Source organism: Dinoponera quadriceps, unplaced genomic scaffold, assembly GCF_001313825.1.
Source record: "Dinoponera quadriceps isolate SergipeBrazil2010 unplaced genomic scaffold, ASM131382v1 scaffold1609, whole genome shotgun sequence".
NCBI classification, from domain to species: domain Eukaryota; kingdom Metazoa; phylum Arthropoda; class Insecta; order Hymenoptera; family Formicidae; genus Dinoponera; species Dinoponera quadriceps.
Genome location: NW_014555756.1, coordinates 450398 through 472498, shown reverse-complemented (window position 1 = coordinate 472498; position 22101 = coordinate 450398). Strand labels below are relative to the sequence as shown.

Below are 22101 nucleotides of genomic sequence, written 5' to 3'. Positions count from 1 at the left end.
TATCGAGGGACACTTTCGGGTTTTATGAACGAATTATGTACGGAAAAAAATTAGTCTTGAATCAAGAATAGATATTCTCATATATAAGCAAAAATATCATAATCTTCTTAGAAGACTGTCAGCCTTGATTGGACTGAATTTATATTCACGCAAGTAGTACTTGAACTCCATTCAAGACTAAAAATCTTCTAAGAAGATTATAATATCTTTGCTTATATATATATGAGAACATCGGTTCTTGATTTAACACTAATTTCTTTCCATGTAAATTTGTTTATACCGCGAGTTTCTCTCCGGCACCAGTGAGAAACGTCATCGTCGCGTTAACCGCGGCAGCGTGCAACCGCTACGATGATTCCGCGACGAGGAATACACCGCGCGCGCGGGTGACCTTCTTCGGCTAATTAAGACACCGGTAAGTGACGCTAACGCATCGCGGAATACCGCAGGTGCACCCTAATTTCGCGCCGCGTTAGTGGCGCGGCTGGCGTTCGGTTCGTCGCTGAGAAATTCCGCTCGTCCGACTGTCACGCGAATTCTGTGAGTGATCTCGCGCGCTCCTTTCTCAGCTTCTCTTTTCCAGACAGTAAACGCGATAGTCGGAGACGCGGTTGGTGTCGACTGGCGTCGACCTTCGCCGATGATCGAAGAAACCGATGCGAACCGACGTTGTTGAACGCGTCGCAGAATACCGCGAACGCGCTTTGGTACTCGGCCAATCGCGAGATCGTAACTGCCAACGGTTCTCTCTCTCTCTCTTTCTCCCTTTCTCTCTTTTTCTCTCTCTTTTTCCTTTAATTCGACAGACCCACATTCATACGAGACATCTTTCTAATTATCCCGAATTAAATTCCTCTCGGTTAATCGCACAACACGATTCGTCACGGCGATTCGCGGCGACCTATCGCGCGGCGCGCCGTGCAACGCACCACCAGGTGATCTCCGCTCGGGCATACCCGAGGTAGTAGTGTCGCGGCCCGCCGAATACCGGGGTTGCTATAAATAATCCGATGTCCGCTCCGGTCGCGCTCGCGGTGGACAGCCGAGGTTGCAGAGAGTCGTCTAGGAGCCGCTGCAGCGGGATGCTCTAGCGACTGCTCAGCCTCCTCCTCTCTCCACTCTGTCTCTCCCTCTCTCTCTCTCTCAATCTCTCTTTCTTTCTCTCTTTCTCTCTATTTCTATCCATTCCTCTTTCTCTCCCGCCCTCCGATCGAGAGGTGAAGAGCGTCTCGTGGACGACGTCAACGAGCAGGACATCGCTGTGCGTCGGACACGGGAGGAACGACGAAACAAAGTCGTCGTCGTGGCTGCCGCGTTCCCGACGTCGACGTCGGGTGGGTAGACAGACAGGCAGAGGAAGAGGAGACTGGAGGTGGGTTAGAGCGGGACCTCCGTGGCTTCCACGGGGGTGGGGATGGAGCCGGAGCAACGAGGACGCGCTTCGCGGGCGTCGTCGACGTCCAGCCTCGGACGCGAGGTCCGTTGCGGCTGTCAGTTCTACCAGAGCGACTCGCTTCTGCCGGAACGACGTGCTCTCCTCATCAGACCGTCATCCAGGACGATGCAGCAGCCACCTGCGGTCCGCTGCAGGTCAGTACATCTCGCGCACACCATCCACGAACGACACGCATATCCCACCATGACGGACTCGTCGGCGTGAAAACACGATCACCCACCCTCGCATGGGGTAGCTCATAACGCAAGGTGGTCTCTCTCTCTCTCTCTTTCTCCCTCCCTCCCACTCTTTCCCCGTTTCTCTCTCTTGTTCTCTCTTTCCCTCTCGCTCTTCTCCCCTCTGCGAGATTGCCCGTTCGACCTGTCCGTGTTACCATCGTCGACATTGGTTATACATAGGGTATAGGTTACACCGTGCGAAACCGCGTCGCGGATCGCCGCGGCTATTTAAGGTTCGCCCGGCTGGCTATAGATAGAAAGCTCGGTCAGCTCCCGAATCTGCCAAGTCCAGTTCCCCGTGCGTGCGTACGTAGCTGGCGCCCACGAGCCGTGTCCACGCGCACCGGTGCGACCAGCCAGCCCGCGCCAACCCTCCTGGAACGGAGCTGGACGGGATCGTCAAACTGCAACGGACTTGTTCGATAACAGACACCGGGATCAGTTTCTAATCGCATCGATCTCCCGATGTCGCGGAGGCATGCCGAGACTCTCTCTCTCTCTCTCTCTTTTTCTCCCTCTTTCTCTTTCTTTCTACGTTCATTCCCGGCGATTGTTGACGATGGAAACACGGTAATCGAGACGTAAGCTGCATCCCGCACGGGTCAGATAAAAATCCTTCCGAAAGATACCCGGAGAGATCGACAGTACCCACCCCCTGACTGCGATCTCGTCCGGGCGTTCGCTTCCTTCGCGACCATTTCGCGCCTGCAGCACGTAGGACGTTCAGATTCAACGACCTTGTAAAATCCTGATTTATGGCGGACACGGAAAACACAGAGAAAGAAAGATCCACTTTGAGCACTTGGAAAAAGTGCCGGCGGGAAGGCGGTCGACCGAACTGGGTCGAGCCCCGATACAAAAGAGATTTCACGGGCGAAACATGAATTCTCGCTACAGTGAGCACGAATACGAACCGATCGCGCCGCCGTCGCTGCCGCATCCGGCGATGGCGCCGGTCGTGCGGATCACCGACACGGACGTGATGCCCGTCGCCGACAGCGACGACAGCATCGACGACCGGGGGGCTCGGCTGCCGGCCGAGCTGATCTTGGACGGCGACTTGGTGCTCCCGTTGGACGGCAAGATCGAGGACAGCGCGATGGAGGGTCGCGAGCTCGGCGAGACGACCTACGGCGACACCTCCGAGGAGCAGGAGCCTCCACCGACAGCGCAGCAACTCCAAGACAGACTCGAGGAGCGGTTCCTCGACGCGCCCACCCCCTACACCGAGTCCAGGACGGACGGCGAGGTCAACACCAGTCAGGTAAATAGCGTGCCGTGTCCGCGCCGATCGAGCGGACACGGGGACCTATTTTAATCCTTCGCACCAGCGTGTCCGCTCTCATCTACCGGGCTGAAAGAATTGAGTTCTCTTTTCTTTTTTTACTGAATTCTTTATGAAGAAATTTAACGAACTTTTGTAGGAGCGAAGCACGGCTGTGCTGAATATTCTCGATTAATCTCGCGCGCGGTGCGTCTATCTTTCACGCTTAAACTAATCTTTGCGTCCCAGTGATGTTATTGTAAATCCAATTTCTCTGAGAAACTTTCCATTCAATTGCTAAATTAATTAGTAGGCGATTTTTTTATTCCACTTCATCATGTTGCGAAAAATACTGCCTCAGCCAGCAGTTGAACCTGTACATTCACCACTTTCCGGGTGGGATGCCTTTTATTCCACAAATAAAATTAATACCGATAATATTCATATTCTAATGACACTATAACATCCGTGTTTTGCTCCTAAAGACCCTTTTGTTAAATTAAATTTCTTCAGCTCACCTTAATCAAGGGTTTAAATTATTTTAATCATTTCTTATCGCACGTTGTGATTCTTTCTATTTCGTAACTTATTTCAGTTTCAGAAGTATTTTTAATTCAGAATCATTCGGTTTAAATATTTTACTTATTTACTTTTAAGTATTTTATCATTTCATTTTTTTTATTCATTTTATTTATTTAATTCCAGAAGATTATATAATATTCTTTCGAAGATACATGAAAAAGAATCATGGCAAAATCTCGCGGGACCTAGAAATTGTGTACATTTCTTCCTTATATTCTACACAAAAGGAACAAATCTTATCAAGAGCTAGCTTAAATTTATCACTTTATTCGGGTGCGAAGGGTTAACTCGGAGCATTCGGCTGACCCTTCCGGCTACTCATCGACGCGAGCGCGATTTGTTCGGATAAAATAAAATGGGATTAAATATAGCTGGCCAGGCAGAAAGAGAGAAAGAGAGCTGACGCACGCGCGAATCGATAGGAGAGCCACGGAATTTCAAAGGGAATCGTAAGACCGGAGAAAACCGGCTCTTATTGTCTCTTCAGTTCATTACTCGCGCGCCGAAGAATGGGTGACTATATTTAGCGAAATCCGCGCGCGAAAAAAAAAAAAGAGACTGGGACGTGTCACTGTCCGATTGTGCAATCGCGCTCGCGTCACGTTCCAGAGAACGCCCGAGCTTTTCCATCCGTTGCGCAATCGCGACCAAAAATATATGCCAGCTCTCGTAGCGTAGCACTCGAGGTATTAATCATCCCCCGACCTTGTTATTATTTTTCAATGAGAACGTCGATCGAATCGCAGACAAGAAGTACGAATTCGACGCCACGCGTGAAGAAGGACCCCGTGATTGACGTGATTGACGCGCTCGACGGCAGAATTTCCGGCCTATTTTCGTCAAGCTCGAAGAAGCTCATTTCGAGTCCGCGAAAATTCAAAGTCCTTCTAAGAAGAAATCGAACGATGTACCTATTACAAAGATTAGAGGAATTATGAAGATTCGTCGTCTCCCGACGTCGTTAGATTGTTCAATGACGCTTCTTCTATCCCGAATCCTCTCTCTCTCTCTCTCTCTCACAGAAGCATTCCCGCCGCTTGCAGGTAGACTCGTCGACGATGGAGGAGCTGCCGCTTCGGCGGGGCGCGCGCGGTCTGCCGCAACGCCTGAAGACCCAGGCCAGCAAGCTGCGTTCTCGGCTCCGGGGGATCCAGCGGCCCACGTTCACCTTTCCGCAACGGAAGAAAGCCGAGAAGACGGCGCGATCATCAGCCAGCGGTGGTGGCAAGTCGGACAAGTCCCGCGCGTCGGAGAAGAGGCCCAGTCGGATGGACCGAATCAGGACGTCCATCTCCGAGAAGACGACGAAATTCAGCCTGCCGGACCGGCCGAAGTTCAGCCTGCCCGATCGGTCCAAGTTCCACCTGCCGGAGCGACCTAAGTTCAACTTCCCGGACAGGTCGAAGTTCACCATCAAGAAGCCCAGCATCCGCCTGGCGGACGCTCTCGCGCGCGTCAAACGGCCGCCCTCGCTGCGCGAACAGCAGAAGCAACGCTCGACCGAGTCGACCGCCGGCTCGAAGCGCAACATCTTCGACTTCGCCACGTACCCGCGCATCTTCGACAAGAAGTCGAAGAGGCGCGGCGAGTACGCGACGTCGTCGCCGAAGGACTCTTCCCGAGCACAGTCGGCGGAGAGCGCGACGTACCCGCGCGCGCGGAAGGGCAAGCCTCTGGGCGCCAAATGGGCGCGACACTTCGGCAACTCGTCCTCTCAGGAACGCGCTGAGGCGACGGCGAGCGACGGCTCGCCCCCGTGGCACCAGGCTTCGCTGGAGGAGCCCCAGGAGCCGAGGCTGTCCGTCCGAACGGAGGAGGAGATCATGGCGGCGGCCCGGGCGATCCCGTGGGAGGACGCGAGGAAGGAGCGACGCTACGACGACGACGAGGAGATACAGTACATGGACTACGAGCAGGAGTCTTCGCAGGAGGTGTCGGACCACCGCCAGCCACCGCCGAGGAGGTCCCACAAGGCGTCGAGGAGGAAGGAGGAAGAGTCCTACGAGCCTGAGGAGGAGCCGAGACTGTACGGCGACGAGGAAGCGAAACATGCTCCCCGAGACGAAGGGGAGGATCAGGAGGATTGGCGTTCGGACGAGCGGGTGGTGCTCGAGGAGAAGTTCAGACCGATCCCGAGGTCGCGATCCTTGGACGAGGACATGCCGCGCGTTCTGGAGGAAGCCGGCTACGAGGGTGCGTTCATGGCGGTGGACCCGCGGCGGTTCCGCAAGATGGCGTCCGAGGAGGAGGAGGAAGAAGGGCCGGAGATGGAGGAAGACCTGGAAGAGCACGAGCCCTCCTCGACGCGGTCCGATCGGGAACAGCAGCACTCGAGCGGCAGCTCCTGCGACCGCAGACGCCGCGGGGTCATCGAAGAGATCGACTCCGACGAGTTCTTCCTGAGGGCGAGCGGCATCAGTCAGGACGACATGAATCTCGGCAGCTACCTGCCGGACGAGATCCGAGACGCCCTCAGGGCGGAGATCGTGTGCGCCTTGCAGGACGAGGAGATGCCGCCCCAGCGTCCCGTGAGAACGCGCTCGTTGAGGAAGCGGAAGGAAGAGGATTCCATGGAGGTGGAGGAGGAGGAGGAGGTCGCGCCGCCGGTCAGACCGAAGAGGGAACGCGGGGCGCGGCGCAGCCGGGAGGCGTCGATCGTCGACGAGGTCTTCCGCGAGCGCACCCGGAGCGACTCCAGACATCGCGTGGTGTACCAAGCGGAAAGTGCGATCCAGCCGGAGCCTCGAGAGCTGGAGCCGCTGGACGACATAGTCGTGGTGAAGCCGGCGCGGAGGAAATCCAGGTCGTCGCTGCGCAGCCAGTCGCAGCCGCCGCTGGAGACGTCCATACTGTCGGCCTCGACACCACCCGCCACCATCGTGCCTCCCATGGAGTCGTCGTCGAGCCCCTTCCTCTCCGCACCGCCGCCGGCCGTGCCGATGCGCAGGAAGCGCTCGCACCGGGACACGGTGGCCGACCGGAGGAACGTCGAGCCGATCTGCAACGGTCATCGCGACTGGAAGATGGAAAGCGCGGCTTCCAAGAAGGCGCCGACGACACCGGTGAGACGGTCGCAGCAGCTGCTTGCCGAGGGCGACGTCGTCGCGAGTCGGGACGACGTCGAGGAACTGATCGGGCCGAGGAACGCTACACCGGTGCCACCGAAGAGGAGGTCCCGCTCGAGGACGACGTCGGTCGCCGCCGATGAGGACAGGACGTCGCACGGTGCGGAGTCCCTGCCGGAGGCGGGATACGTGGAGGAGGACATACCGGCGGACGAGAGCAGCTCGGCGCGCGACCTCTCCGGCTACGCGATCGTGGAGAAACGGGAGAAACCGCCGAGGCCGCCGCCGCCCAGGAGAAGACGCGACAAGTTCGCCACCACGCCGAGGTCGGCCGCACCGAAACGACCTCAGCGAGCGTACAGCACCCTCGGACCCGCCAGTAGGTTCGCGGGCCCCCCGAGCGACACGGTCACGTCGGAGACGACGATCACCGTCAGCACGACGCCGACGCTCTTGGCAGCCGACGAGTTCACACCGTACATCGAGATCGACTTGGACGACGAGCACAGGGACGAGGTGCTCCACAAGATCCAGGGTCGCCCGTTGCCGGCACCACCGAGACCACCCAGGGCGAAGAGGGAACATTCGGTCGTCGAGCGACCTCGCACCCCGTTCGAGTTCGCGGAGACGACGGCGGCTACGCAGACCGACCCGCTGCCCGACGACATGGTGATCGAGGAAGAAGTGACGCAGGCGAAGCTCATAGTGACGCCCTCCAGGTCGGGCTCGCAGGTGATGGTGTCGATGGAGCGCATACCCAGTCCGTCCAGGACGGGCACACCGCCGGTACCGCCGTTGCCGTTGATATCACACATCCTGAGGAAGGATGAGGAGCGAGAGGAGGAGCGGGAAGATGAGATCGGTCGGATGGCGTTCGACACGGTGTCGTTGACGGCACCGTCGCCTACGAGGGAGACCGAGCGGACGAGCAGGCACATGTCGGCGCCGCATCTCCAGGAGCGAAGCAGAGAAGAGGAGGAGTTACGAGCGATCAGGTCGGCCCTGTTCTCCGACGAGCCGTTGAGGATCAGCAGTCTCGAGGTCGGCGATCTGAAGGTCGACCGGCTGAGCGTGTCGCAGATCGAGGCGCACAAGATCGTGGCGTCCGAGGTGGACGCGATGGTGATCGCAACGTCGGAACTGCGAGGCGGCGGCACCATGGAGGAGCGCTTGTCGCCGGCCATCATCAGGGAGCTGATAGCCATCAGGAGCCACTTGGAGACCGTGGCGATTTCCCAGGCGCGAGAGAGACAGCAGCAAGAGTGGGAAGAGGCGGTGAGTCGCCGAGTGACCGACGTTCCCGCGCCGGAAGCGAGCGAGGAACAGCGGCTTTCGCGGGCAGTGGCGGAGGAGGTGTCCGGCGACGAGGCCGTCGAAGCGATGCGCGTCGAGCCGCCAGCTGTGGAAGATGAGGGGATGCCCGGGGAGGCTGGCGAGGAGCAAAAGGTTGTTAAAACTGACGTATTAGATACCCAGGATAAGGAAGCACCACACACCCTCTTCTCAGTCGCTCCCCCCGTTGCAAGCCCAGACTCCCTTCTCTCACAGACACTTACGATAGATCAGTTAGAGTCAACGGGTAGAGACGAGCCCGTCACACACCACCCGCTTACAATTACAGCCGCTCAGGATACTCAAGATAAGTCGTTACGAATTTTAGATTCCGAACACCCCCTTACTTTGAGCTCGCCAGCCACCACGTCGGGCCCCCACGTGGTGGACGAATCTCGTGCCTCGTTCCCTCCGGCGTCGGACGTGCCCACGAGCCGGTCCTCCGAATTGAGGGTATCACCGGAACGCGCGGCCGAACCTCCGAGTAGCTCTGACCAGACTACTTCTACTATTTCTACTACTACTACTACTACTACCACCACCACTACCACTACCACCACTACCGAGTCGACCGCAACATCTACGTGTCTTCGTGGCTGCGACAAGGACGATGCGTCCGACAGCACAGAACAAGTTCCTCGCAAGTCGAGATCTAGATCCCCCTCGCCAGCGAGAGGTATCACGCGGCAAACCGCGTCGCCGGTCCGCTCATTGCCGCCGGTCATCTCGGTGACCCCGGACACGCCCGACGCGACACCGGGCCGCGATATCTCGATAGACGCTCGGCCGCAGCGTGCCGTTATTTCCTATTCTTCCGATGCGGAACACGACGCCCCGAAGTACGCCGCTCAGCGTGCCGTCATTTCCCAAACTTCTGACACGGGACGACCCCCTCAGACTGGACAAAGGGAGTCCTCTCAATCGCCAGTACCCCCCTTCCCCCTCAGCACGACACATTTCATTGCTTTCCCGGCCTCCGAGATTCCAGGCCAGTTCTTCTCTCTGAGCGACACACCGACGACGACGACGAGCCAACGTGATACCACCGAAGAGCCCGGTGTTGCGGACGCTACGCAGCAGCTGCTCCACGCTCTCCGTACGGCCGGCATAAGAGCCATGAGGCACTTCACGAGGTACCTGGCGTCGACGTTGAGGAGCGACGACACGGTGGAGAAGGTCAGAGAGGTGGAACTGGCGATATGTGCCCTCTTACTTCTCATCGCAGGCTTGTTGATATATTACTTCGGTAGCACGCGAACTGTAACGTATTATCACCACTGGGATTATTTTAATCCGCCTCAATAAACACGGTCGGTCTGCAATGCACGATCCACATTTGCCTATACATACTGCATATACCGATTCGCGTATAGGGTTCACTGGTTCGTAGAAATTAAAATTTCATATTCTTGTAAATTTATTTTGTATAACAATATAATTTCACGTCGGAGAAAATGATTGAAAAGCAAAGAAAAAAAAATGTACGTATGCAGAAATAGAACGGAGTGAGAAATTGAAAAACGGAATTGTAGCTCTTGTACAAATGTCGAAATAATGTAACGAAATGAAGCGAAAGACAGGTTTGTAAAGAAATAAATTGTATTACACCGTATTGTGCCAAATATATAATTATTCCGAGCATCACAGATATATAATTGTATCGAAGCACGCAAAATGTCTAATATATCATTAATGTAAGAGGTATCTATCGGATATATGAACTCCTGGGTATCCGCAATGATAAGGTGTAACATTCGAAATAAATAGCATAAATATTATTTAAGAAAGTAGATATGAAATATATTCAAATGACTATGTAACTTGCATCGTGTGCAAGGCAGTGACAACGAAGGTATTTCTACCTTAGTCTTTATTGAAAAAGATCCTCTTCGTACACTTTAAGATCCCGCCTATCTTTGTGCACACTTTTCTGAGAATAGTTAGCTGCAATCGGTGACCACATAGAACTAGACATGGCATCGGTGACGGGTTCGATTATAGGTTGCCTCCTGGCTAACGATACTTTCAACTGGATCGAAGAAACCATACTGCCGTCCATTTCGCTGATCGCTCTTTCGGCTGCATCAGCTTTCTCGAAAGTTATAAACCCACGGCTATAAAAAACGAAAAGAAATTATAGAACCAATTATTGTTGTATCTATAGTTGTATGTCTATAGAAATATTTCATATGTTAAATTCCTCAATGTACACGTCATTATTTAAACCTAACCTGTACGACAGTAAAACATCCTGTACTTACTTCTTCTCCACTTCCATCGAGATATTAATGATATTCCCAAAACTCTGGAAATGTTTCTTAAGGTAATCCTCTGTTATCTTATAACCACACACGAATATTGTGTTTCCTCCTCGTGGCTTAATTTCTGGCTTAGCTACAGATTGCGTGTCAGCGACGTTCTTGTCGTCAGTATTTTCAGCGCTGACAAAACTATCGTACAAGTCTTTTACTCTAGGCCTTGCTGCTTCCGTTTCCTCCTCCTCCAGTTGAGTGGCTGAGAATGGTTGGTAAGAGCTAATGGTTTTCTCTGTACTGTTCAATTTTCTCTCTAAACCACGGGGTCTCTTGAAAGTTTGTTCCGGTCGCTTGGGTATTTTCGGAGCTGTAATTACACCGGACTTAATCAACTTCTTGGCGACTTCGCGCGCATCTCTCGCCTCCGTCGGTCGTTTTGGCGCTTGAGGAATACGTTCTGCTTCCTGCTTGGGAGCTTTCAGATCTTGCAATGCCTTTTTCTGTAATATCAAGAAAACAACGGTGCGCATGTATTCGATGGTACGTAAAAAAATCTTTGAGTACCAATGGAATATCTATCGATCTGATATAAACGATTAATAAAATAATCTTCAATATTGATACAAGTCTAACCTTACACTACGTACCTTTCTTTTAAGTTTGTTATATTTAGCCTGCAGCATCATTTCCTCCTCCGTGTATTTATTCGACGGAAAATGTAAGTAAACCATATTTCACACGTGATACAACGATAAATATCCCGAAAATGTTTAAGAGAGTTTATCGAACCACGCTTTCGTATTGTTTACGGGTGAATGACAGGAGAGTCCTGTTGATTTTACCACGACTTTGATTTCTCGTCGGGAAAAGTGGCGGCTCGTAGCGGAGACTTCTGAACTAATTTTCGAAGTGGAATAAGGGGTCAAGCAATTCCTTTGACTCGTTATTACTCTCGGATATCAGTATTAGACTTTGAAAAGTTTCCGCTACGAGTCGCCACTTTCCATTCCAATGGCACTCCAGCCCGAATCGAGCTTTAGATTCTAAAATACTAAAACTAACCTAAAAAAACCCTAAAGTCAATTCTTTCCATTTATTCATTGTGCAAAGTTTCAATTATAAACGATCACAATATGTATCAATTTGCTTATGAATAATATTAAATATAAAGGTAAAAATATTATCTATTTGTTAGAAATCACACAAATTATATTATATAATACATTGTAATACAATATATATATTATTTATTAATTTTGTTGTTCACTTCTGTATGATTACTTGCGTTACTTTAATGTTATATTTTCAATATTTATAATATTTATATATTGCAAATTTTCAATATTTATATAGAAATTATGAGTTGCCTTTCGTTTTCTTAATTTAAATATTAGTGCGCTGCTACTACCAAGAACATGGCGGCATGTCACGTGACTTCAGACGTTAATATCAAACGGACCGATTCGGAATGCCACTACTGGTTATACATATACTGTGGTAATTTCGTGTAACAAAAATTTTGGAACCTACAGAAGCATCAAACGGACCGCACCCATCATTCGTGACGCACACTGCAAGTTTTATTTAGCTTGCCCACAGGGTTTCGCAATATAATGTAAAAATAAATTTTGAATGTGATCACACTTTCTTCCTTTTTATTACGTACTGAGGACCACAGTTTACCGTAGTTCGCACGATGAGGAGGGTCACATGGCGAGACAATGATCGGGTAAGGAATTTACTCAACAAACCTTCACTCCAAAACAATAACGCGCAATTAAAATTGTAACAATTCTCTCCTGTATCCGTTACATATAACTAATGTATTGATTCTCCGAACTATATAAGAGCATTTTTTTTTTATTGAATAATTATTAATATCGATGGCGATAATTTTAGAATTGTAAGCACTTGATAGTTTATGAAATTTTATGAACACACAATGTTTCTTATTATTTATTTATTTATTTTTTAAATTGAAATATCAATATCAAAGCGATAATTTTCGAATTGCAAACACTTGACAATTTATGAAATCTTATGAACACGCATGTTTCTTGTTACTTATTTACGTGCTGATATTTATTTTATATACTCAGGATTTCCGGCAACCACTACCAGGTGGAGAAACAACAGGAGCTGAATTAACGTATGCTCTGTATGAAACAAAAACAGAATTCCAACCATTGCCAGGATCAAGTTATGATCCTAATATTAAGGACCTGCAATACTTTCGAGCTCATCAAAAGATTGACTGTGACGAAGTGTATCCTAGAATATATATTGGCAATGGGTGAGCATACAAAAGTACAGAAAAATTAGAACAAATTAATAACAAAGCTAAATCATTCTGAAACTAAACCATCCCAATGATCTCCTTACGCAGCGTGACAGCAAAGAACAAGAAGTATCTTGAAATGCTAGGTATAACTCACTTACTGAATGCCGCCGAGGGGAAAAGATTTGGATTTGTCAACACGGATAGTGATTATTATGCAGATACAAATATCAAATATTACGGTATTCTAGTCACAGATTTACCTACAGCAGACATTAGTAAATACTTCTACACAGTAGCTGATTTTATTGATGAAGCAATGTCCACAGGAGGTAACTTGACTATGTTAATCTTCTATCTTTCATCGTGATATGATATTCATTACACAAATTAAAAATTTCCGTTTGTCTCAGGTAAAGCTTTCGTACATTGCATGCAGGGTGTATCTCGCAGTGCCACTTGTGTCCTTGCATATTTAATGATAAAAAAGAAAATGTTAGCAGTCGACGCCTTGCGAATGATCCGTGTATGTCGAGATGTCCATCCAAACGCTGGTTTTCTCGAACAATTAGCACGATTAGACAATCGTTTGCGCAGACAACAATTGAAGTCTCGTTGTTGAACATGTAATTATCACGAACCTTGCCAAATATATGTGAAAATTTTAATGTTTCTTTAATCAAGTCTTGCTCCCGCTTATAGAATCATTGAAATTTTCTGTAAGAGTCAGGACTTTTTATGTATATTTTAAATATCTATAAAGAAAATTATATATGTATAAAATGAGATATATCTGTTGACGTAATTCAAGTTACATTTAATCGAGAAATATTATTTAAGAAAATGTGTATTTTATGAATGTTACAAATTATATCCCTGTAATAAGACAAAAAATTAGTTAGTATTTGTAATCTCTCACCCTTCAACTTTTGCGTGAAACGACACAGATTTGTAAAACGCATCCTGTATATTTCTAATTAAGTATATAAGGATCAGAGGGAATAAAATACGGGTAATAATATATTTAAATAGCAAATTCAGACATTTTAGTATTTCATTGTTAATAATTATAAATATAATTTGTTTCATAACTTCGGTGTATTATACAGAGAATAACCCTTAATCGTCGGTGATTGGAGAATTTTAAATTACAATCCATATTAGTGTCAATAGAGATATATTCCGTAATTTTACAATTAACTTATCCATAAAAAGGATCAAATGTGTATTTTCACTGTCTCTTAAATTTATTGTTATCTATCTTGCTAAAAAGACACAGCGTCGACATTCTTTCTCATTCAGTGATTATAAAAAAGAAAGAAACAATGATCAAACTATGTTTAAAGCCTAGCTCGAGTGATAAATAAAATGTTAATAGAGGATAACAAAATAAATAAAGATGCAACAAATAGAACTATTAAGTTACCACTTGGTCCAGTTTATCAATCTTTCATCTTTAGAAGAAAAAAGGAAAAAAAAGAGGAAAAAAGGGAAAGAAAAACAGTTAACAGAATGCCATGTGAAAGCAGGTTTTAAGCAGATAAATATTGGTGACTAAAGCAATGAACATTCTATTTTTGGAAATTAGGAATATTTACGTTATCTTTTCTCTGTAATTGCGGCAAAACAAGGTAAATACTGCACAAAATATGAGGACGAGCTCGTAATCGTATTTCAGTACCGCCGACTCTCGAGACAGATTAATATATCGTTAAGAAACACTCGATATATTTTTTCAAACGTTACTCGTCGTATATGTAACGTTTTAAATTTTAATCAAACATTTCCGATGTGCATCCAGGTATGAATAAAATCGAAAGCTTGAGTATTCCTTTGAGAACAGTGTTCAAGCGGGTGCTATATTAGGTTTCAATTTTTCAACTAAAAGTGTATTACAACTTATTCCAACATAAATTTCGCTAGTACAAATCGTATCTTACACATTCTCTTATTTTGTTCATTTGGGCCGTTACTATATGTAATGTAATGGATGCGTACCCGCGGTAATTACAGTATAATCCGAAAACTATTTCGCAATAACAAATATGCAATAAATATACGTTACATCTACGCTAAACATTACAAAGACGTAATTAATTTGCCATACAACAGCCAACATCGTTTTAAAAATAATGCAAAACACGCGAAAAACTTGTTGTAAAGTTTCTTTCCCTTAGAGGAATCACTTTCATTCTGCTGTCATGCCACACATTTGTTGCCACTAAAGCGATTTAATTAAAACGATATGTATGGGAAATGTAGTATAAATTTTATGTTTTTTAACCCTTCCAATGCCATGTTTTTTGCAGTAGAGAGAAGAAAGCGAAAGTTATTTTAAATTAAATATCTAGTAAATGCAAAATAATATTTTTAACCTTGATTCAACACATGGTATAAAATATAAAAAGCTTGCACATTTTCGCGTAAAAATAAATTTAAAAAAAAACTTACACTGATACAATATTTACAGTTAAATTACACAAGAAAACTCCAAATTAAAAAATAATAAATATGACCAGAAATTAATCTCTTCTTGTGCATATATTGATTATATCGTAACAATATTTTTCATAACCGTTCTTTTCAAAAACATTTTTCATAATCATTTCAGAAATTACGCAAGGTATAATAATGAATATAAATCATGAAATATAAAACCCCAATATCAAATATAAATATAAGCGAATAAGTTTACCCAGCAGTATGCTACAGGATTTGTACGTCAATAATATGGCGAGGAGAAACAAATAATATCCCGTTTCACTCGAGATTCCTCTCTCTCAAAAATGATTGCACTATTGTCTTTGAACGTTATACATTAATAGCGAATAGCAAATAATAGTTAAATGATTAATTAAAAGATAATCAATACGTAACTAACATATCTGTTATTAAAAGATTAATCACATTTGTACATGTGGGTTTCGGCACAAGTCGAGTTAATGCTATTAGTACAAATGATCGGATTCGGAAGATGGTGATAAAAGTTATTGAAGCCTCCGTTAAGAAAATCGTAAGCTCAATTAGCAGAACAGAAGAATGTCGTCTATTGTTTGGCATTAAAAGGGTTAATAAACATCGTTATACCAGAGACAAGTGACAACAAAAGGAACGATGACGAAAGTGTGTTGGACGAAGGTGATGCCTTTCGATACTAGACGTGTATGAAAGCCTTTCGACGAAAAGATCAATGCCTTATATGTTCCTTTAAACAAGTATATAGAGAGGTGTATGTATATAAAAATTGTCTACAGTGGGAAATCGAGCAGATTCGCCAAAATAAGGAAGTGACAGGAATTCAAGTTACGTAGTTATGCAAGAAACTGAGAAGTCAATAACTCGCATATATGAACTTTCGTCGAGCGTATATCAAGAAATTTCTTCACCGCCCACCTCTCATCGGTTTCGTTTCCTTTCGTTTCTTAATCGACAATTGTGCTCTTTAGTTGGATTTCGCATAGATGGAAAACTGATTCAACAGACCGGATATTATCAGATATTTTATACTCCATACGAGTCCTAGAAATCTCAACACTTGATGCGATAACCGAGACCCGAAATGACGTGTTACTATATATCTCATGAATCCAAACAATTTCAAAAGTCTAATAATTACAAAAAGCCGAAAACCTTCAGGAACGCGGAAGCTTCGAAATGCTGAAGACACACTGGAACACAAAACACTCGGCATTTGGTGAAATTTTGATTTCACAAATGGCCAACATACAAACATCTTGTGTGCAAATGTTTTGTGTTCGCACACTTGCCTATTTAGCAACTGATTTTTAGGAGATGCGTGTTCTCTCTCTATGGACGATCATTTGGTATCCAAATATATTTTAAGTGCTCTCTCCCGACGTGGACTGTAACTCGAAGTAGTAGAAAGCGGCGTTAAGCGTGAATTCTCTTTAAAAGCGATTTCCATTACCTCGTCAGGATTTAGTCGTTTCGGATTTTCCCTACTATCCCTAAAATTTAAGAAACAGTCATGATTAAGATATTCATTGACAGATCAAATTCAATATAATGTATATATATATTATAAATAATAATAATAATAATAATAATAATAATAATAATAATAATATACCTATATAAGTAGACGTCACCATCTTCGAAGTTGATAGACAGACTATCATTATGTTCGTTCCAGTCATGCTCGTTTTGGATTCGCAACACGGAATTGTCGCACGGAAAAGCGCCTTTCCCCTTCGCTATATTGATATATTCCTCCGGAATATCTGATATCGAGGAGAGCTAAGAATAAGGGAGATCAATGAAAATTAGTTCCCGTATATCATCCTCTTCCATCTTTCAATAAAAAAAACAAATAACTTTCCCCGCGCGACTTACCTTCTTCTTTAGTTTTTCGACGGTTCTATTCTCCAGAACTATCTCCTGGAACTGCTCCAGCACTAACTTTGCCGGCAACCACCTCCTGACAAACAAGACAATCTGATTGGAGTCCGTGACCGTCTCTTTATCCGGCAGCTCTTGAATAATCATCTCGAATTGCAAGTGTGACCGGAGGTCGTCGAACTTCTGCTCGTCCAAGAACACCTTCGACGCTGTTTTGCAATATTTTTCTCTAAGCCTGCATCTTTCATACGGTATGTCGATGTCGTACTTTCTCTTGATCTCCGCCAGTATCTCCTTCTTCGCTTGTCCGACCGTCATGTTTTTCGAGACGATCCATTCGCACAAAAATTTGTAAGGCTGAACGAAATATTAATCGCGTTAGATAAAAGATATCGGCGATATATATTGCGACGATACTTTGTATGCACATGTAGGAAGAGAACGATCATTATCGTGCGTACCTCAATAGAGTCGATCAATAACTGATACAGTTTCACTTTGAATTCTCCACTACGCAGGGCACGTCCGAGTTTTATGCTGAGCCTTTCGCCGTCGTTGTACGAGTTGAGCTGTTCTGTCAAGCAGCTGCACTCCGATTCGCCGGTATCATTCGATAGGCGAAAAACTTTGAAGTACTCCACGGATACACCCACGAGCGGCTCCAGTTCTTTCTTCAAGGTACTCAATCTCATTCTCTTGTCTACTAATACCTTAAGTACTGCGAAACAAGAAGACAGCATCGAATCAAGACACCGACCGATATACGACGTCACTAGAAGTCGCTAGAAAAAAAGAAAAAGGTTTGAATCGAATGACTCACGTTTTTGAGTGCTATCCATGTGCGGCGTCGCTTTGAAATAGCAATCAGAATCGTCACCGATGTCCCAGTTTTCTATCTCGAACTGCTTCGAAATCTCCGCGTCGCGGAAGCGACGGGGCTCCCATGAAGTCGGCGGTCGGGGATCCTCGTCCTCCGGTGCGTCGCCTACCAACGTTTTGTCGCTGTCGCTGAGGCTACTGTCCTCGCTGTTACTCTGCTCGGGAGTATTCCACTCCTCGGCTTCTCCCAACTGAGGGCTTATGTTCCGTATGGTGGTGTCCTCGTTGCTACGTGCGACGCTACCTTTGGAGGCTTCATTATACTTCGAATTTACGTCCCAATGTGACTCGGTAACGCCCAGTTTCGGCAAGCCGTTGCTGATGGGTTTCTCCTTTTCCTCGTATTTATCTACCAATGACGGGATATTCAATTCCTCCAACGCTTCTGCGTAAAAAATTGTTTGTAATTTAGTAATCATTATATTATATAATCACGTACCTACGAATATATATATATATATATGCACAAATGACTCACCTTTGCTGATATCCGGCAACTGAATGTGTAGGGAAATAACGTACTTGAAGTTCTTTATGATCTTATACACCGTCGATTCTTGAAGAGGTTTGTTATTATCAGTATCGTTCATCGTTAATACGAATACTTTTTTCACGTTATAAATTCCTTCAGTCTGAAGATCGCTATCGTCGTTTTCCACGAGATCATACGAGTCTGAGTACTTTGGTAATATTATTTTCATTTGTTTAGGATCCATATTAATTACTTTTCCTACGGTTTGTTTATACTCTTTAACACTTTGCGACAATAAACCTCGGATATTGATCGGACCGTCAATTACCTCCTCTCTAGCTACATCTATGACAAACACCTTTGTGGCAACTCCTACGGGATGAACGTGATCAGAGATTCATCGTCGGTTTGACTACTTGTGATTACATATATATATAATACATAATTAGCTGTGCAACACATGCGTGCGCACATGCGGATGCGTGCATACTTACCACCTGGCAAGAATGTCTCGAACTTCTGATCTTTACGGCGAATTTCTAACAACAAATCGAATCCGTGTTGATTCTGCCAAATACTAGCAACGGACTCTTGCTCTCTGTCATCGTAACTACATTCTATCAGGTCGATGTTATGGTCGTAACTAACTAAACGACACTGATCCAGATTCACGATGTTCTCAAGGCCGAATTTCTTGTACGCTTGCTCAGTCGCTTCGACCCAAGTAGTGTCGGCCATAAGGTATAACTTGATGTCCATCAACTTCCCCTTCACCGGATGATGACAGTAAACCTTCAGCCTGGGTATCGACATCTGTTTCTCGCGATTTTTCCTGTCATTATCCTCGCTCTCCTTCATCTTCTTCAGTAATTCCTAAAAATAAGCACCGTATATGAGATAACATACTAATATACATGTGGGATTTTTCATTCGAAACTCGAACGTCTCACTACCTGGATATGTCGCGGAAAATCTTGGACTTGCATAGGCAAGGAATTACGAGCACGATCGATTTGCCTGTACATGAGCATGTACGCATTCGTGCTACTGCTGTATGCACCGCTGTAATACGCCCTTGTGGGCCCACCACCGTACGTCTTCTGAATGTCATCGTGGGTGATCTGACATCAAAATGCTAACGTGAGCCGTCGATGGCTTACTTTAGACATTTTAAACTACTAAACTCCCCCTCAGGTACCTGCGTCACGCTCTGATCGTTGAAACACAGCCACTCTTGTGTCCTAAAATCCTTAATGTAAGCGTAATAATGGCCTCCACTCGCACTTCCACTGTGGATCATGATGGAGAACAATTCATATTGATATGGGCCTCTTCCCAGCATATAGGTACCGCGATTCTTCTCGTTCTCGTGGTTATGTACGGTACAATTCGATGTCGACGGCCCGTTGCTCATATCTATGCCTGTCGACAGATAAGCGTTTTCAACGACAATTTTCACGTAATCTCGATAAGACTGCGCCAATCTCCGGATGATTAGATGAAGAGACACTCTGATGAAGAGACACTCGATCCTTTATTAAAAATTTGATTATTCTTACTTAAAGATTAAGGCAACAGCGCCCAAGATATTACCTTCGTCATCGTCTTGATCGTGATTGGCTGAGTGATTGCTGTTGGAGAGACTGTTGTCACACGGTATACAATCATCATCCAATGTGCCGCTATCCGTTGTGGAACTATCGTCGCATTTGATGCCTAAACCAATGTCTTCCTCGCCACCCGGAGACTCTTGACTTGTTGTGGACGAGATGAAGGGGTTTAAATTCAGTATGTCTGGAAACGTGACTCTGCGGCGGCAAAAGTAACAAAGTGAGATCACGAGTGAAACGGATTTTCTTCGATCAAGCGCACAATTTCCCAATAAGCTCACCTATCATTGAGCTTGATCCTGTGAAAAGTTTTGTAATCGAAATCAAACCTCTTAAGATGTAGAGTTAATAAATATGGAAACTTCGTGAACTTTAATCCTTTATGCGCATCGCACTTCTTATTGCACTTCTCACAGTGGTACTGATTGGCTCCTTCCAAGATTTCGTACTGGACAAATGCCCTGATTGCTTCCTCCTATAAAGCCAAGTTTTTTGTCTTCCATACAGATACACAGACAAATGTGTGAGTAAAATTATATTCAAGATTTTGCAACGTAATAATGTATTACCACACAGGTGTACGCAACGTTACTTCCAAACGGTCTGACCGGTAATGGGATATCAAGAAACGTATCTTCTCTTGATTTCTCAGTCCCACACTCGAGGCATTTAACGTAATCAATCATCTTTCCTGCGCAACGTAGAAGGCAAATTATGGAGACTGTTCTCACAAATACGCAGTGATGAGTTTTATACCTTCGTAGAGTCTGTTGATTAAGTCAGCCTGTTCTGTGTTCTTGAATTTCTGTTCCAATGCGTCAAACATAACTCTGCAAAGCTCCTGAATGTCGTGCTGTTGCCATGCCTCGGTAGAATCCCAGCCAAAACTTTTGGTTAAGGATGTAGTCTCTACTGCGGACTTTGTGGACGTCTGTTTGAAGACACGTATTGTGTTATTCATTTAAAAAAAAATGTAAATTTTAAATAAATGCAAATATAAACGAGTACTGTACCTGCAGATTTAGAAATAACTTCTGCAACTGGTACGGTATACTCAGGGCTTCATCCTTTTCCGAGCCATCCACATATTCCCAATTGTACAACGCGTTACGAAATTCTGGTGTCATATACAGTGCTTGGAGAAGACTGTTCAGGTAACAAGTCATTGCTTGATTGACTAAACCAACGTAACCTTAAAGAAAGCATTGTTAGATGTATGCTTGAAATGATAAAGGGATCTTTACGTTATATCGAGTACATGTGTTAAAAAAATAAATAAAATTTCTTAATTCAGACATATTGTATGTACTTGTCTCAGTTTTAATGAAATTTTTGAAGTTATCATCTTCTCCCCATAAAGGTCGACTGTAGAGAGGCGGTGCAGCTGCGAGATTATACGTTGGCAAACCATAGTCCGGGTTCTTTTGCGACCAGGAAGAACTTGTGGGATCAGTAACAAAGAGAGTATTTTTCGCTTCATTCGGATCGACCGAGAAATCCACTCCTATTTCTTCCATCGTTTTGTCTTTCACTTCGGACAAATCGGTCTACCATAAACATTGGATTATATCAAAACACACAAATTAGAAATGAGACTATGCGTATGTATATCACATGTATAATACTGGATATTTAAAGAATGTAATTAATAACCATCTGGCACGACGTGAATAAAAATAACTTAAAATTATCTGCCCGGATGTGATAATGTTCTTCGATGTAATTGTAAAGATCCTTCACGCGTGTAGATACAAATAAGGAAATTTTGTTGCTAGTGCAAAGCTTATGATTAGCCTCGAAAGGCGTAGTAAATTGAATCGCACATACTTGAATCTTTTCACCAGCTCTACAAACCATGATCTGCAAGTGAAACAATGCGAATACATTAATCTGACTGCGTCGAATATTGCGGCTGAGTTGAAGGGGAATCACTAATCTTCACATACACACATTCCAATAAAGTTTTCATGGAACAAATGGTCATGTTATACTGTTGTTAACCTCTTAGAATAAAAAGCAAGAGAAAAATAATAAAAATAAAATTGTGATATAATATTGAAGTAAAGAATACAGCACTTCTCTTTATTCACAGATATAAAGTATGCGAAGAGACAACTATTAGAAATTTATCAGATACTTTCAGATAAAAATTGGCATTGTGCCATACTGACAGCAGAAAATGAGCAAGATCTACGCAACACAGCAGAATGCTGCTCTGCATGGCACGACACAGTACGGAAAGCCTATAGAGCCTCCAGCTATATTTAGAATGTCTAAACCAAGCTTGTGAAATGGCTCTCTTCTCCGAGATTACAATCCCTCCCCCCCCCC

The 22101-nt window shown here is 45.4% G+C and overlaps 4 protein-coding genes across 17 annotated transcripts in view; 2 read left to right on the top strand and 2 right to left on the bottom strand.

The window, feature by feature from the left end:
• The first annotated feature begins 232 nt into the window (after nt 1–232).
• Nucleotides 233–9561, top strand: LOC106745356 (serine/arginine repetitive matrix protein 2). 2 transcript variants are annotated; one of them, XM_014620900.1, is made up of 5 exons: nt 233–415; nt 584–1590; nt 2572–2938; nt 4564–8031; nt 8246–8361. In XM_014620900.1, exons 2-5 carry the CDS (start codon nt 1415–1417, stop codon nt 8267–8269), a joined length of 4035 nt encoding a protein of 1344 aa, XP_014476386.1. In that variant the 5' UTR covers nt 233–415; nt 584–1414; the 3' UTR covers nt 8270–8361. The 2 variants fall into 2 exon arrangements, with proteins under 2 accessions (XP_014476386.1, XP_014476385.1); XM_014620899.1 differs by having other exon boundaries at nt 254–415; nt 4564–9561.
• Nucleotides 9562–9774: 213 nt separating this feature from the next.
• On the bottom strand, nt 9775–11001 carry LOC106745359 (negative elongation factor E). Its single transcript, XM_014620905.1, has 3 exons — nt 10820–11001; nt 10179–10672; nt 9775–10031 (listed from the first exon to the last, which is right to left on the bottom strand). The coding sequence occupies exons 1-3, from the start codon at nt 10901–10903 to the stop codon at nt 9788–9790; spliced, it is 822 nt and encodes a 273-aa protein (XP_014476391.1). The 5' UTR covers nt 10904–11001; the 3' UTR covers nt 9775–9787.
• Nucleotides 11002–11545: 544 nt separating this feature from the next.
• Nucleotides 11546–13129, top strand: LOC106745373 (dual specificity protein phosphatase 3-like). The gene is made up of 4 exons (XM_014620932.1): nt 11546–11901; nt 12272–12465; nt 12559–12782; nt 12864–13129. The coding sequence occupies exons 1-4, from the start codon at nt 11869–11871 to the stop codon at nt 13070–13072; spliced, it is 660 nt and encodes a 219-aa protein (XP_014476418.1). The 5' UTR covers nt 11546–11868; the 3' UTR covers nt 13073–13129.
• A 344-nt stretch (nt 13130–13473) lies between these two features.
• Nucleotides 13474–22101, bottom strand: part of LOC106745369 (ubiquitin carboxyl-terminal hydrolase 47) — a 10451-nt gene continuing 1823 nt past the window's right edge. For 5 of the 13 annotated variants that reach the window (XM_014620919.1, XM_014620923.1, XM_014620922.1 and 2 more), the window contains exons 3-18: nt 21424–21630; nt 21080–21317; nt 20784–20962; nt 20527–20701; nt 20340–20461; nt 20052–20245; nt 19754–19968; nt 19359–19582; nt 19114–19281; nt 18655–19033; nt 18167–18532; nt 17630–18073; nt 17271–17527; nt 16804–17166; nt 16541–16707; nt 13474–16418 (exon numbers count right to left, since the gene is read on the bottom strand). In XM_014620919.1, the coding sequence (XP_014476405.1) occupies nt 16268–16418; nt 16541–16707; nt 16804–17166; nt 17271–17527; nt 17630–18073; nt 18167–18532; nt 18655–19033; nt 19114–19281; nt 19359–19582; nt 19754–19968; nt 20052–20245; nt 20340–20461; nt 20527–20701; nt 20784–20962; nt 21080–21317; nt 21424–21627 (3846 nt within the window). In that variant the 5' untranslated portion in view covers nt 21628–21630 and the 3' untranslated portion in view covers nt 13474–16267. The other 8 variants (XM_014620916.1, XM_014620927.1, XM_014620917.1 and 5 more) reach the window with 8 other exon arrangements.

Coding starts and splice junctions, on each gene's coding strand:
- LOC106745356 (XM_014620899.1), top strand. CDS start 1,415: ATGGAGCCGGAGCAACGAGGACGCGCTTCGCGGGCGTCGTCGACGTCC. Junction 1,591..2,571: donor CCACCTGCGGTCCGCTGCAG/GTCAGTACATCT, acceptor TTCTCGCTACAG/TGAGCACGAATACGAACCGA. Junction 2,939..4,563: donor GCGAGGTCAACACCAGTCAG/GTAAATAGCGTG, acceptor CGCCGCTTGCAG/GTAGACTCGTCGACGATGGA.
- LOC106745359 (XM_014620905.1), bottom strand. CDS start 10,903: ATGGTTTACTTACATTTTCCGTCGAATAAATACACGGAGGAGGAAATG. Junction 10,673..10,819: donor ATAACAAACTTAAAAGAAAG/GTACGTAGTGTA, acceptor TTGATATTACAG/AAAAAGGCATTGCAAGATCT. Junction 10,032..10,178: donor TCGATGGAAGTGGAGAAGAA/GTAAGTACAGGA, acceptor CGTTTTTTATAG/CCGTGGGTTTATAACTTTCG.
- LOC106745373 (XM_014620932.1), top strand. CDS start 11,869: ATGAGGAGGGTCACATGGCGAGACAATGATCGG. Junction 12,466..12,558: donor AGAATATATATTGGCAATGG/GTGAGCATACAA, acceptor CTCCTTACGCAG/CGTGACAGCAAAGAACAAGA. Junction 12,783..12,863: donor TGAAGCAATGTCCACAGGAG/GTAACTTGACTA, acceptor CGTTTGTCTCAG/GTAAAGCTTTCGTACATTGC.